Source organism: Lemur catta, chromosome 9, assembly GCF_020740605.2.
Source record: "Lemur catta isolate mLemCat1 chromosome 9, mLemCat1.pri, whole genome shotgun sequence".
Lineage (NCBI taxonomy): Eukaryota > Metazoa > Chordata > Mammalia > Primates > Lemuridae > Lemur > Lemur catta.
The window spans coordinates 17,413,791-17,428,537 of NC_059136.1; the positions used below are offsets into that span (position 1 = coordinate 17,413,791).

Below are 14,747 nucleotides of genomic sequence, written 5' to 3' on the forward strand. Positions count from 1 at the left end.
AAATCTAATGAAATAGACAAACATGGTAAGAATGAGCAAGAATTACAAAGAGACAGTAAAAATAACCACTGTTGTGAATGAAAAGGAGAATAGAATTACCGATACAGAAGAGATCAAAAAGTTGTAAAAGACTACACATTTGACAACTCATATGTAATGGAGAAATTTATAAGAAACATAACAGAACTTAAGTTGTTACCAAGCAATCAATGGGCTCATTGTCCAATGCGCATAGAAGCCAATGCCATGGCACCAGCTTTTGAGAAAAGAAAGGCTTTATTGCAAATGGACTGGCAAAGAGACAGGAGGAAATACTCGAATCTGTTTCTCTGAGCTGGGGAATGGGGCAGCTTTTATAGGCAGAGGGTAATGAGGTGTGATCTGATTAAATCTTGCAATGGAGTGATGCCAGGGCTTGATCTGATTGGATCACAGATCATGCCATATGGTGTCCACTTCTTAATTCAGTGGCTGTTTCTTGGTCTGAGTACTTAGGTTCTAACCTGTGGTTGAATGCTTTGTTCTCCTGGGCATGTTGAAGTTATGTAGCTTACAACCTTGAGGTCTGTGGCAACTGAAAAACAATTCACCATTTCATTACGCAAAGTTGAACCGTTTTGGGCTGGTTCTGAGGTTACCAAGCTATAGAAAAAAAATATATATGTATAAACTTAGCAGAACTATTTCATTCTTAATGGGGAAACATTGGAAGTATTCCCTTTAAAATCAAGAATAAGCCATCTACAATAAACTATTAGAAATAATGAGTTTGGAAAAGTTGTTAGCTAGAAGATTCATATAATCAATTATATTTTATAAATTTTATACTTTGGCAACAGAGAGAAAATGTAAATTTTTAAAGGGCATAATTTATAATAATACAAAAATAAGAAACCTAGAAATACATCTGACAAAAAATGTGTAAAGCATATATGCAGAAAAATATAAAACTTTATTTTAAAGACACTAAATAAGACATAAATAAATGGAAGTTTCTATCATATTCATAGAGCTAGTAGACACACTCAGTATTGTGAAGATGACTGTTTTTTCCCAAATAAGATTTGATTTATTCCATTAAAAAATCCCAACAGGATTCTTCTAGGGGAGGGAGGGATGCTCCCTGCTGATGAACATTTGCATTGTTTCTAGTTTTTGCTATCATGTACTATTCTTTGATGGGCAAGAGCCCTATTCTTTACAAACAGGGATTTAACAATCTATTTGTAAAATTATATGAAAGAGCTATAGGCCAAGAAAAGTTAAAAAGACTCCTGAAGAGTCTGAGGGGAATTTTTTACACTACCAGGTATCAAGACCCATTTTAAAGCTGTAGAAATTAAGTGTAGGTGCAAAGGTAGGAAAATCAATGAGCAAAACATAATATAGAGCACTGGAACATCTAGGAGAAACTATGCTATATCATGGGGATGGCATGGCAGGTCAAAGGGCAGGATGGAGGGGCCCTGCTATAAATGGTGCTGGGACTATTGGTTATCTATACACGGGAATCAGTTTCAGGTGGTTTAAAGACTTAACTGGGAAAGGCAAAATATTAAAACTTATAGAACACAATGTAATTTCACCACAGATCTGGGAAGAATTTTTAAAACAAGACATAAGAATGCCAAAGCTGAAACATTTAAGTACATTTAAACTGAACTTCTTTTAAAATTGGAAGACATAATGAAGAAAGTAAAAAGACAACTGGAGGGCAATACTTACAATGCATATACCTGATTATGACTTCATGTAATGAACTCCCACAAGTCAATAGGATGAAGACACAAATCTCAATAGAAAAATGGACAAAATGCTTACATAGGCTTTTCACAGAAGTGAGCATATGTATGGTTAATAAACATTATGAAAAGATGCTCAACTCAGCATGGATATGCAAATTTAGACCATAGAGAGAAACCATTTATACCTACTGGATTGTCCATAATTAAGAAGTTTGATAATACCAATTTGGACAGAATGTAGAGTAGGAGAATTCCTTGTGGGAGTGGAAATTGATGGAACCGCTCTGGAATCCAATGGAATTCTTTTCTGCAGTTGAACACGTGCATACACCATGACCCAGCAGTTCCACTCATAAGCATATGCCTCACAGAAGCTCTTGCCCATCAAAGAATAGTACATGATAGCAAAAACTGGAAACAATGCAGATGTTCATCAGCAGAAGAATGGGATGTTAATAAGTGGTATATTCTAAAGAAATGGACTGTTACACTGCAGTACAAGTGAGTAAACTATAGCCATGTGTGACAACTTGATAGGAGAATCTTAGACGCATGGATATTCTTAGACTGAATTACCCTGAAAGCAGAGACTAAGATGAGGGCTAGTGGGAAGCTCTCGGTTTTGCAGGGAGCATAGCGAGGTAGTCAGAGCAAGGTGGGGAGGCAAGGACAGCCAGTACAGGTGTGTTATCTGGTGGGCTACTACAGGTGACTGTGCTGGACCCTGGAGGCACTGCAGAGCAGTTGCAGAGGCGTTTTGGACTTGTCTGCCTGAGGCCCACCGCCCTTGGTGCTCCTTTGCCTCAGGGATGCTTGTGGGGCACTGGCTTCCACCGGAGCAGCCCCTGCAGAGGGAGTGAGACGCACAGTGTGTGAGCCGATTCGCTCTCTGCCTCTGAGACACACATGAAAACTGCAACTGTTTTTCTATAAAGTGCGAAAACAAGCAAAACCAAACAGTCTTGTAGAGATGAACATAAATATATGGAAAGGTTTCAAAGAGCAAGGGAAGGGAATGATAAATGCCAAATTCAAGATTGTGATTCCACAGGCATCTAGATAGGAAACCTTATTTTTAGCCAAATAACTCAAAAGAGAACTTAAAGTTCTCTGCTGTAATGAAAGACCAGAGGGCAACCATGCGGCGACATCTGCAGTTATTGAGGGGAGAATTGTGACTCCAGACTTGTGCTCAGTGGAGCTATTCTTTGTAAATGGTGACAACTGAGCAATTGAATAGTCCACGGTGGTCCTGGAAGCAACTGAAGATATGCTTCTCAGATATTTGGGGTCTCTAAGCCCACAAACTCCCTGGGAAGAAAAGTCACCTGGAGATGTCCTTCAACCATTTAAACGATAAAGTCAGCAGCTTGAGTTGGTGCAGAACCCTGAAACTAATGAAAACTGGAAGTGGAAATTTAAAAAACTATCAAAAGAGACTGAATGTAATATAAATACAATACAATAATTGTCTGGATCTAAAATTCCAAATTATATTAAAAAAGAATGAGAGATGGTGTAATGGGGGTGAAGGGAAGAAAACATAATAATGTTAAAACCCTTGGCTATTCTGCAAACCAGAGCTATGTAGGTTAAAGAATGAGTTCAGGCTGAGAATGATGGCTCACGCCTGTAATCCCAAGAGTTTGGGAGTTCGAGACCAGCCTGGGTAATACAGAAAGACCTTGTCACTACAAAAAAAAAAAAATTATCTGGGCATGGTGTTGTAGTCTCAGGTACAGGGAAGGCTGAGGCAGGAGTATGGTTTGAGCCCAGGAGTTTGAGGTTGCAGTGAGCTATGATCCTGCCACTCACTGTACTCCTGTCTCAAAAAAAAAAAAAAAAAAAAAACCTGAAAATTTAAAGCTAATTAACAGAAATTACAACTGTGTAGGTACATTCCAAACTACCAGGTATTGGAACCTAATTTGAAGAAGTCAACTATAAGAAGAGTTATTTTGGGGACAATCTAGGAAATTTGAATAGGGATTGGGTATTAGATCATAGAAGATACCTTATTAATAATTAGTAATTTTTAGATGTAGCGATGACTTTGTGGTTATATAGAAAAATGTCCTTATTTTTAAGATATGCATATTGAAAACAAACAAACAAACACAAAAAAACCTCCAAGATTTGCATAGTGAAAAATTTGAAGGTGAAATGTCACAATATTTGTAATTTATCTCAAAAAGCAAAAAAAAAAAAAAGAGAGAGAGAGATGAAGCAAATATGGCAAAATTGTTAATCAAGGTGATGGGTTGAGTAGTTGGATTAAATATTCTTATTTTTTTACTTTTCTAACTATTTGAAAATTTTCAAAATAAAAAAGTTTAAAAAAATCATCAGAGGGTTGAAAGATGAAGTTGAGGGAATGTCTTGGAAAATTGAACAAAAAAAGACCAGAAAGTTGGAAATAGAGAGAGAAAGAAATGAGAGATTAGCCAGAGAATAGAAATTGCAGAGACCAAAGGAAATAGAAGGATGATTGCAAAATAATGATGTAAGAAATATTTCCAGAAGTGAAAGATAGGAGATTCCAGATTCAGATCAAATGCCCTGTACTTCGCTCAAAGAATGAAAAGCAAAGACTCTCCCACCACTGTGGAGGTCCATATATTCCCATTTGGAACTGGCTGTCCTATTCCTCCGTGGCCTCTCTTGGGATCTGTTACTCCTACAAGCCTAGGACAACTTCCTGTCTCCTGAGCCCACTCTTTCTTGGTCTTATTTTTGTTCATTTTCTGGGTTCCTGTGTAACATACCACATGGTTTCACTCTGTTTTTGGTCTCCCTTGTCTGCTGCTCCCCAGAATGTCAGCACTATAAGGGGGGCACCGTGTGTCATTTTTTTTTTGTTTAGCTACTGAGTCTCCTGTGCCTAGAACAGTGCCTGGTAAATAGCTGGCATCCAGCCAATATTTGCTGATGAATGAATCAGACTTCTCAGTAGCCACAGTTGGGGTCAGAACATAATAGATCATTGCCTAAAAAGTTCTGGGAGATAATTTTTACAACCTAAAATTTCTATCCCTATATTTCAAAAATCTTACCTACTATGAATCCTTTCTTTGAAAGTTATTGAAAGATATGGTCCATCAAAAAATTAGGGAGCAAACCAAGAAAAAAGAAGACATAGGTTCAAGAAAACAGGGGCTCCAGTCCAGGAGAGAGGGGAAGGGAAGTCCAGAGTGAAGGCAAGTCCCTGGGAGCTGGGGTGCACCAGGCTGAGGGGATGGCCAGGTGAGGAAGGAGCAGGTGATGGGAGTCCAAGAGGGACTCCAAGAGACTCAGATCTCTTGGAGAACTAGGGATAAATTTTTGATAGATATACAGTCATGCACTGCATACCAATGTTTTGGTCAGTGATGGACTGCATAGATGATGGTGGACCCATACGATTATAACACCATATTTTTACTGTACCTTTTGTATGGTTAGATACATTTAGAGTCACAACTACTTACCATTGCATTACAGTTGCCTGCAGTATTCAGTACAGTAACATGCTCTACAGGTTTGTAGCCTGGGAGCAACAGGCTGTACCGTATAGCCTAGGCACGCAGTAGGGGACACCAGTTAGGTTTGAGTAACTATACTCTAGGATGTTCACACAATGACAAAGCACTTCTCAGAGTGTATGGCCCTACGTAGTAAAGCAATGAATGACTCTATCAAAGATTTAAGTGAAAAATGAGGCAATTGACCCCAATTAAGTGTTGTAATGTGATTTTTAAAAAGCACTATAATTATAATACTTATTGTGGCTCAGTTATAGATAATATTACACAGTAATCATAAAGGCAATACGTAATGCAGAAATAACAAAAAGTGTGCTGTTACTATATTGGGATTGGGAAAATGAGGGAGAGACGGGGAACAAGGTTGTGGGTTTGGCTGTGTTGGCTGTGTGTTGGGGGGTTGCTGAGAACGTGAGAATCCTCAACTGTCATAATCAGAAGTCAATCAGAGCATCAGGCTTAGAAATTTGAAAGTAAATAGAAGAAACAGCTGAAGCAATTGTAAGTGGCAGCCTCTCTGGGGAACAATTTGTGTTTTCAAATCATGTGTAAGAATTACTTAGGTCAGAAAAAATGAAATACATATTCATATTTTTATAAGCTTGTTCAAAAATATTTTTTCTCCTATATGTTTGTGATTCCAGATGTTTACAGACTAATACAGTAGGTCACTCTTTAAATAAATAATAGAATTTTCATACAATGGCATACCATACTGCCATTAAGATGATGCCAATGAACACTTACAGGGTATGATGGCATGATCATGATGCATTATACTGTAATGAGAAAAGGCTATTGGCAATATGTTGGCTCAACTTTTCTCTGCTTATATAGAACCCAGCCATGTGTTAACAGACGTTATAGTAGAAGTGGTGAGAGTATAGATGATTTCATTTTCTTCCTTTGGCTTATCTTCCTTTCCTCTCTTTTTATATATTGAACTTGCATTGCTTATAAAGGGGAAAAGTCAGCCTACTGCTCCTTAGGACCGTGCTGGCTGCAGAACTGGACAGGAGTGAGGGCTCAAACTGCCGGTCCTGGGGGGTGGACACCAGCTGAGCCTGTGCTGCTGGGAGCCTTCACTTTCATGCTTGCTGTGGTTCCAGGACGCTTGCACAAAGTGGGGATTATGCGGTTGAAAAAGACATACCCTCTGCCCTCCAGGACTTGCTGACCAGTGGGGAGACAGGTGCATTAACAGGAGGGTGGGGTGCTGGTACCTAAGCCCTATGGTCCTGTAGCTGTTTGCTGCACATTCTGGGTAATTAGCTGTGCAGGGGAGGGGGAGGCAGAGGTGACCCCTCCCACGTGGAGTGGCCTGCATGAGGCAGGATGGGTGAGCAGGGACCCTCTGAGCCTGAAAATGTGGGACTTTGCCCAAGGGCTGAAGGACAGAGTGTCATCTGGGAGAGTGACATGGGCAGATTTGCATTGTAACAAGATGATCTTGCAGTGTGGAAAATAGGTTAGAAGTGGCCAGGTTTGGGGACAGGGAGACTGTCATAGGGGTCTTCCAGGAGCTCAGATGCCAGGTGACAGCCAGGTACTGGGTAGAGTGGGGAACCGGGCCTGGGGTCCAGTGTAAGTTGATCAGTAGACGTCCCTGACCTGGATGGCTTTGGGAGTGAGATGGGTCAGGGGAGGGAAGCAGGGTAACTCTGGGATGCTGATGGGCACACCTGGGTGCATGGGGACATCTGGTGGAAGTGGGGCATGCTCCAGGAGTGGCTGGCCATGTTGAGTCAGACCTGCTGGTGACGCATCCCTGAGGTTTCCGCTGGGCCAGGGGGTGTCCACACGGGCCTGGAAGGAAGAGGGTGGAGAGGCTTGGATGCACATTGAAAGATGCAGCCGGGAGGGAATGAGCTCTCCCAGGTAGATCCCGTGTGCAGGGGAGGAGGAGGGCTACAGGAGATGGACAGATCAGGGAGCACCTGCTGAGAAACAGCTGTGGGGGGTGGATGGGGAGGAAGCGAGGGGACAGCCAAGGCAAGGGGGTGTTCTCTCGGGAGAGCCGGAGTTAGATCAACGTCAGTCCGATGAGGGCCCAGAGGCCACTGCTGATCAGACGTGGGAGTTCTGGAGCAGGTGGATGCAGGCTCCAGCCACAGGGGGAGGGGGAACAGCACTGAGGAGTGGAGACAGCTGTCATAGGGCTGCTGGGGCCACTTGGTGGAGGGGGAGTTTCCCCTGGTGCCCCCAGCTTGGCACGAGCTGTCCAGATCCCCATCCTCCATGTGGGTGTCCTTAAAAGTGCCTAAACCTGTGGGAGGACAAAGGCCATGAGTGAGAGGCAGGCACCGAGTCCTTGCCCCAGCGTGTGTCACTTCAGTCTGGGCTTGTTATCAGTGACCGTGGTCTCCACACACTCAGAGTCAGTAGCACAGAAAGTACTCCTGTGCCTTCTCCCTGCACCTTTCCTCCCCTGCCCTAGGGTCCCTTTGTCTCCTCTCAGAACCTTATGGGGACAGAAGACTGGCTCTGCACTCATTTTTTTTTTTTTTTTTTTGGAGACAGAGTCTCCCTCTGTTGCCCAGGCTAGAATGCGTGGCATCAGCCCAGCTCACAGCAACCTCAAACTCCTGGGCTCAAGCGACCTCCTGCCTCAGCCTCCCGAGTAGCTGGGACTACAGGCATGCACCACCATGCCCGGCTAATTTTTTCAATATATTTTTAGTTGTCCAGCTAATTTCTTTCTAGTTTTAGTAGAGACGGGGTCTCGCTTTTGCTCAGGCTGGTCTCGAACTCCTGACCTCAAGCGATCCTCCTGCCTCAGCCTCCCAGAGTGCTAGGATTACAGGTGTGAGCCACTGGGTCTGGCCAGCTCTGCACTCATGTGTCTGCATGTGGCCCTGCCCAGTGTGAGAGCAGAGGGCAGGAGAGAGGGCCACCTTGGTGCAGCAGCTGCTGCAGAGAGAAAGGAGAGCAGCCTTCAGGCCCAGCAGCGGCTGGCGCTGGCTGCAGAGCGGAGCTCCCAGGCTGGGAGTAGAGAGAGGGGAGAGAGTGCATGGATTCAGGGAACCCTCCAGGGTACAACTGGGCTCTCTCAGGGCAGGCGTTCTGTTCTAGAAGGGAGTGTGCTTTGGGGCTAAGTCAGGAATGGGATCATGGCTTCTGGCCCCAAGAAGAGGATGGTGCCGGGGCAAAGGCACCTTTAGGGAACAGTCCTTGATTTTGGAGTTTGCATAAATAGTGTGTGGTTTATCACATTAGTATGGTGGGCCTTTATTCATAATCACTTGGAAATGAAAGAGCAATTTGTCTACCAGACAGGTTCAGTTCCTATTGTAATTCCAGTGGATTTAAAAGTTGATGTGGGCCTGAGAATTTGCTTGTATAATTATACTCTGATAGCTTTTCATTACACATAATGCGACTTTAATGGAATTAATGTTCTGTATCAACAAATACATTGTTTTTGTTATTGTGCCAAGAGGAGACTTCTAAAAGAAGAGAATAAAAATGATTTTCAAATGGTTTCTATAATACTCTTTTTCAAACATGGCAATCTACCTGCCCACTTCGTATTCCTACCCCCTCTCCCCCGACACACATTGAGTTGAGAGAGGGAGGGGGCAGAGGCTCTTGAATACATTTGGGGGCTGCTTGGAATTCATCCTTGACCTGAGTTTGTCTCTTAAATTCTCATTATTCTCCATCAAAGAGCAGTAGCCCACATAGCATTGCTCATGGCCACGTGGCTGGCACCTTCTGGGCAGAGCAGGTTCCCTGACCCGCCCCCCACCCTGCCACACACACACCTTGTTGATCATCCTGCCACCTGGACTCCTTCACAGAGCTGGGATTCTGGTTTCCTGCTCCTTTACTTGGACTGGTGACCATTATGTTCCCAGAAACCGTCTATACCTGTTCTGAAGCCAGGGCCCTTGCAGTGCAAGTGCTGGAACTTGTCTAGCCCGTCCACCTCTCCCACCGCAGAAAGGAGCATTAGGGAGTTTAGTGCCCACTGACATGGGTTCTGCTTCCCCCCTTAGAAGGCACAACCAGCTGTCGTTGGCTGAGGTTTTAATAATGGGTTTTCTCTGTTTTGTTACTACAAACCATGGGAAATGGAAAAGTACAAAGAGGAAGCCAAAATCCCACTGTCCGGAGATAACCATGGTGACTTGGAGATGGGCTGCAGATTTTTTTTTTATGTATTTGCACGTTGGTGTCTGTATCTATTGACTTAACAGAAGGGTAATTATCTGCTTTCCAGACCATTTTGTAGCCTGCTTTTCCTATTCTTGTTTTTCTTTTGTTTAGTGTGAACATTTCTACATGACATTAAATATTCTTCTGTAACAAGACTTAATGGCAGCAATTGGAAAGGAACCAATAAATATAAGCAATTTCCTCTTGCTGAACACTTAGGTCATTTCCCATTTTCAAAATTAGAAATAATCCTTTGGTTAATACTGGGAATTGTTAGGAGTGGAATTATAGGTTCAGTGGTATGCATAGTTTAAATATGCATAACATAATACATGAATGGATTAAAGATTAATATTACAGAACTTCACCTCCTTCCTAATGCAGTTTTCCATTGTTAAGTTTCTTGTGCATCCTTCCAGAGGGAAATGTTAATGTAGTACCGGCATTCATCCATTTCTTTCTGTTTATACAAGTGGGGATCCTTCCTGCTTGTCAGTTATTTATCTTTGAGATCATTCCACATCAGCATAAACAGATCTCCCTCAAACTTCATAATGCATATATTCATGCAATATATAAATACCAAAGTTTATTTAACTAGCCTTTTATTGCTACCCACTGGTTCAGGTTTTTGCAGTAAATATCCTTCTGTAAATGGCTTGGCATGTTTTTGATATAGGCAGAATTCCCAGTTGTAAAATCATTGAATATGAGCATATGCATTTTTTATTTTGAGAAATATTATGAAATTTCCCCCAAAGAAAGCTACCTAACATTATACCGTCATCAAAAATGTTTTGTTGTTGTTGTTGTTGTTTTCAGGCGAGGTTCTGATCCGAAAAAATGTTTAGGAGGTACTTTTTTTTCCCTCTGCCTTTTGCCATCCTTGAGTTTTATCAAAACTTCACCAAAATGTTGCCAGTCTGATTGATAAAAATATTTACCATGTTGTTTTGACTTGCATTAAAAAAATTTTGAGTAGGTTTAAGCATCCTGTTATATGTTTATTGTCCATTTAAAATGTGAACATCCTATTCATAGTATTCAGCCATTTTTTTCTATTGAGTTGTTCATTTTTAATTTATATGAACTCTTTGTAAATTAATAAAATCCACCATTTGCCTACTGTATGTATTATAAATATTTTTGCCAATTTGAAATCAGTCTTTGATTTTATGTTCTTTTTAAACCACAAATATGTTCATTGGCTCTTGCCACAATAATGCTGCATAAAAAAACACTCCAAAATTCAGTGGTTGACAGTGGCAAGCCATTATTTTCTCCTCTGGGTCTGCAGGTCAGCTTTTGTGGCTCTGCTTTGGGCTGTAGGCTTCTTGTTGCATTTGGGTCTACGCCTTGTGTCCTTTCTGGGGCTCAGGCTTGAGGGGACAGTGACCACCTGGGCAAGGAGGGGGCAAGAGGGAATATGTGACGCATCCAAAGTCGGGGTGATGGCACCTACCACTTCCACCCACTGTGACCAAACAAGTCCCCTGGCCAAGCCCAATATTGGGATGGGGATGAGACCCCACCCCCTCTCCAGGGGAGGCTTCAGCCTCATATGTCAAAGGCACAGACTTGCACTTCTAAGACAGGCCCTGGGATTTAGAACAAAGATTCATTCTGCCACATGCAAGGGTTTTATTTAAAAAGCATAAACAAAAATTTAAAATTCATTTATCTTTTCCATAATGACTCCTGATACTGTGTTGTGCTTCAAAAGGCTGACTTCAAGATTCTTTTTAAATTTCTCCCATTTTCTTCTAGAACATTCGTGTTTTAATTTATGTTTTACTCTTTGATTCTTCTGGAATTTATTTTAGTATAAAACTGAGGTAGAGATTAAGTTTCATGTCTTTCCAAGTGGCTAGTTAGTAGCCCCAGCACTTTTTATTGCATAGATTTCTTTTTCCTCTTTTTAGTATTTTAATTAGCATTACATGGAACTTATACATTATTTAGACTTTCTATTTAAAAATGATTTTTTTCTCTATATAATAATGAAATCTTTTATGTTCCCCAGTAGATGTTAAAGATTTTCTTGATATTGCTTTTGCTCATTTCTTATTAGGTCTGTTTATTCTAAGATATTCTGTCTCTTTGCTTACTGTTATAAATGGAATCTTTAACTTTATTCTCATTTCTAACCATTCTTTCCTTGCATATGCATAGGGAAGCTATTTTTCTATAGTTTAAGATCTTGTGTCCTAACCGTGCCTATCACTCTAACATTGGGCAGGTCACTTAACCTCTTTGTGCTTTAATTTTCTCATCTGTGCTTGGGCTCAAGAATCATAGATACCTTTTCGGGTTGTCAGGATAAAGAATTAAAGTATACAAACTTAGGAGGTTCTGGCATGTAGTCATTGCTCAGTCATGTAACTACAGTTGACCCATGAACAACACAAGCTGAGACTGTGCGGGTCCACCTATGTGGGTTTTCTCCTGCCTTTTCCATCTTTGAGGCAGTAAAAGCAGCTCTTCCTTTTCCTCCTCCTTCCCAGCCTACTCAACGTGAAGATGATGAGGATAAAGACCTTTATGATGATCCACTTCCACTTAATAAATAGCAAATATATTTTTGCTAACTTACGATTTTCTTAATAACATATTCTTTTCTCCAGCTCACTTTATTGTAAGAATATAGTGTATAATACATCTAACATACAATATATGTATTAATTGACTGTTTATAGTAAGGCTTCCAGTCTCCATTGGGCTATTATTAATTAAGTTTTTGGGGAGTCAAAAGTTATATATGGATTTTAAACTGCCTAGGAGTCAGCTCCCTTAAGCCTCCATGTTGTTCATGGATCAACTGTACTATTATAATTTTTCAATATATTGATTTTGTAACCAGATAACGTACTGAATTTTTTTTATGGTTTCTTATTCTTTCTAATCAATTCTCTTGGGTTTTCTAGTTAGATAATAACATTATTTTCAAATAGTAATAATTTTGCACCTTCTTTCTAATATCTATAACTTTTCTTCCTTTTTCTTTTTAATTTTAGATTAGTTTTCTAGTTATATTAGTTTTCTATCGCTATGTAACTGATTGCCACAAGCATAGCAGCTTAGAATAAGCCCAAATGTATTATCTCAGAGCTTCCATGGGTCAGGACTCTGGAATGTTTTCATTGGGTCATGTGCTCAGGGTCTGGAGGCTGAAATCCAGGTGAGGCCAGATACATCCTCTCCTGGAGGCTTGACTAGGGAAAGATCCATTTCCAAAGTCCCTCACGTTGTTGGCAGAATTTATTTTGGGAGTTATGTGACTCAGGTCCCTGTTTCCTTGCAAGCTGTTGGCTGGGGAAACGCTCAGCTTGTAGTGGCGTCTCACCATACAGCAACTCACTTCTTCGAGGCCAGCAGCAGAATCTCTCACACCTCAAATCTTTGACTTTAATAAGAACCTAGACCCAAAGGGCTTGTCTGATTAGGTCAGGCCCACCCAGGAACTTCTCCTTTTTGATTAACTCAACAGCAGACTGATTTGGTACCTAAATACATGTGTGAAATCTATTCACCTTTGTCACGTCATCATGTCACCTCATCATGGTACTGCACTCCATCCCATTGACAGGAGACGATCTTAAGTCTTTAGAGAGTCAGTAGGTCCTTCAGCCCAACTAGTCAGTCCTCAGATGACTGCAGGCCCTGCTGACATCCTTACTGCAACCACTCAGATCCTGACCACAGAAACTGTGAGATAATAAATTCTTATTGTATTAAAAAAATCTTTAGAGGGTAAGGACAGCATCACTCTGTAAGGATCAATAGTTAAAAAGACAGCACACTTTTTAACTGCAACAGTGGAAGCCAGAAGACAGCAAAATAATATTTTCAAACTTGACAGAAGCAACTGTCAACTTAGAATTGTGTTTCCAGCGAAACTATTGTTTCTAGCATGAGGGTGAGGTAAAACATTTACAGCTGAACAAAAAATGACAGCTTACCACCAAAATATCTGCACTAAAGGACTTTTAAATCAGGGGCTCATAACTTTTAGCATGGCAGTCTAGTAAAGATTGTGGACCCCTTCTTACAATATAGTTTTTAAAAGCATGAAAAAAATTAAATAAGATTATAAAGGAAACCAATTATTTTGAAATATTTTAAAGTAAAAATACTTTAAAATATATTATTATATGTGCTACTTAACAACTCATTAGATAACAAAATATAGTGGTGGATCTAGAAACTGCCCTAATTTCCTAGTAAATACCCCAGTGAGAAGGCAGCATCCCACAGGGTGGGGCTAGGACAAAGGAGTTTGGTACCAAGTGTATACGAGGTAATTTGCATCAAAGAAAGATGTGTTGCAGCAGAACAAACTGGGGTGTGTTTCACCTTTGACTTTCTTTTGACTCATGAGTTATTTGTAATATTTTAAAACATTGTAACATTCATGGATTTTTTTTCTTTCATGGGAATATCTTTGTCATCAGTTTATAGTTTTACTGCTGCTTGAGAAGGAATGAAAGCTGTAGAATTCTACTTTCTACCTTGGGGGAAGAAGGTTGAGAAGAAAGGTGACTTTCCTTGGGAACGTTATGAGTGTGATGTATTGATGCAGCCCCCAAGGGGAGATGTGTGGAGAGGGTTGGGACCACAGACTGTAAATGAAAGACTGGGAGAGGGAATGGTGTGTTGGGATTTGTTCCAAGGAGCAGAGGCTGAAGCCACAGACCGGGTGGGTGTGGCGATGAGTGTGTTCCCTAGAAGTGGGGACAGACGACTTAGGGTCTGCACGCCTCAGTGAGCCTTGTCATGTGGCCCCTGCAAGACCCAGACAAAAGAAGCCATGCTGACAGCAGAAAAAATGACTGTTCCTCAGGATGGTCACACACTCCTTGAGGATAAAGTTAGGACGTTGCACAGCATGGAGCTGCAACCCAAACGGCTTTGCAAGATGGGCATTGCTGAACTTCTTTCATTCCGGCCAGCTCAGAATATTATTTGCTCCATTTTTTGCAACAACTATTATTTCTCCAGACACATAGGGAACACTGGCTCTCGGTGGTAAATTGGTATCATTGTAGCTATTGGGCACGTCTGCCGTGTGTTTCGTACCTCTCCACACGGGGGCAGGCTGTGAAAACACAGCTCCTGGTAACCTGGCTCCTGCGTGCAGGCCACATTCCACACGTCCTTCAGGCTGCAACAGCTGGCAGTGTTTTGATTGTTCATGAAAGGTTTCTGAAGCATCTCACCTTCCTGTACCCTTTGTCCTTCTAGGTGCTGCTGTCGGGACTCATTGGTGTCGTTTCCTGGAAGAGGCCTTTCTCCCTCGTGGTAAGTTGCACCTGTGTCTCCAGGT

General features: G+C 41.4%; 1 protein-coding gene across 2 annotated transcripts in view; it reads left to right on the top strand.

Annotated features, from left to right (window-relative positions):
- FAM189A1 (family with sequence similarity 189 member A1) overlaps positions 1 to 14,747 on the top strand; it is a 325,715-nt gene that overhangs the window by 123,413 nt on the left and 187,555 nt on the right. For both annotated transcript variants that reach the window (XM_045560946.1, XM_045560947.1), the window contains exon 2: positions 14,666 to 14,722. In XM_045560946.1, coding sequence (XP_045416902.1) covers positions 14,666 to 14,722 — 57 coding nt within the window. The remainder of the gene's footprint in view (positions 1 to 14,665; positions 14,723 to 14,747) is intronic.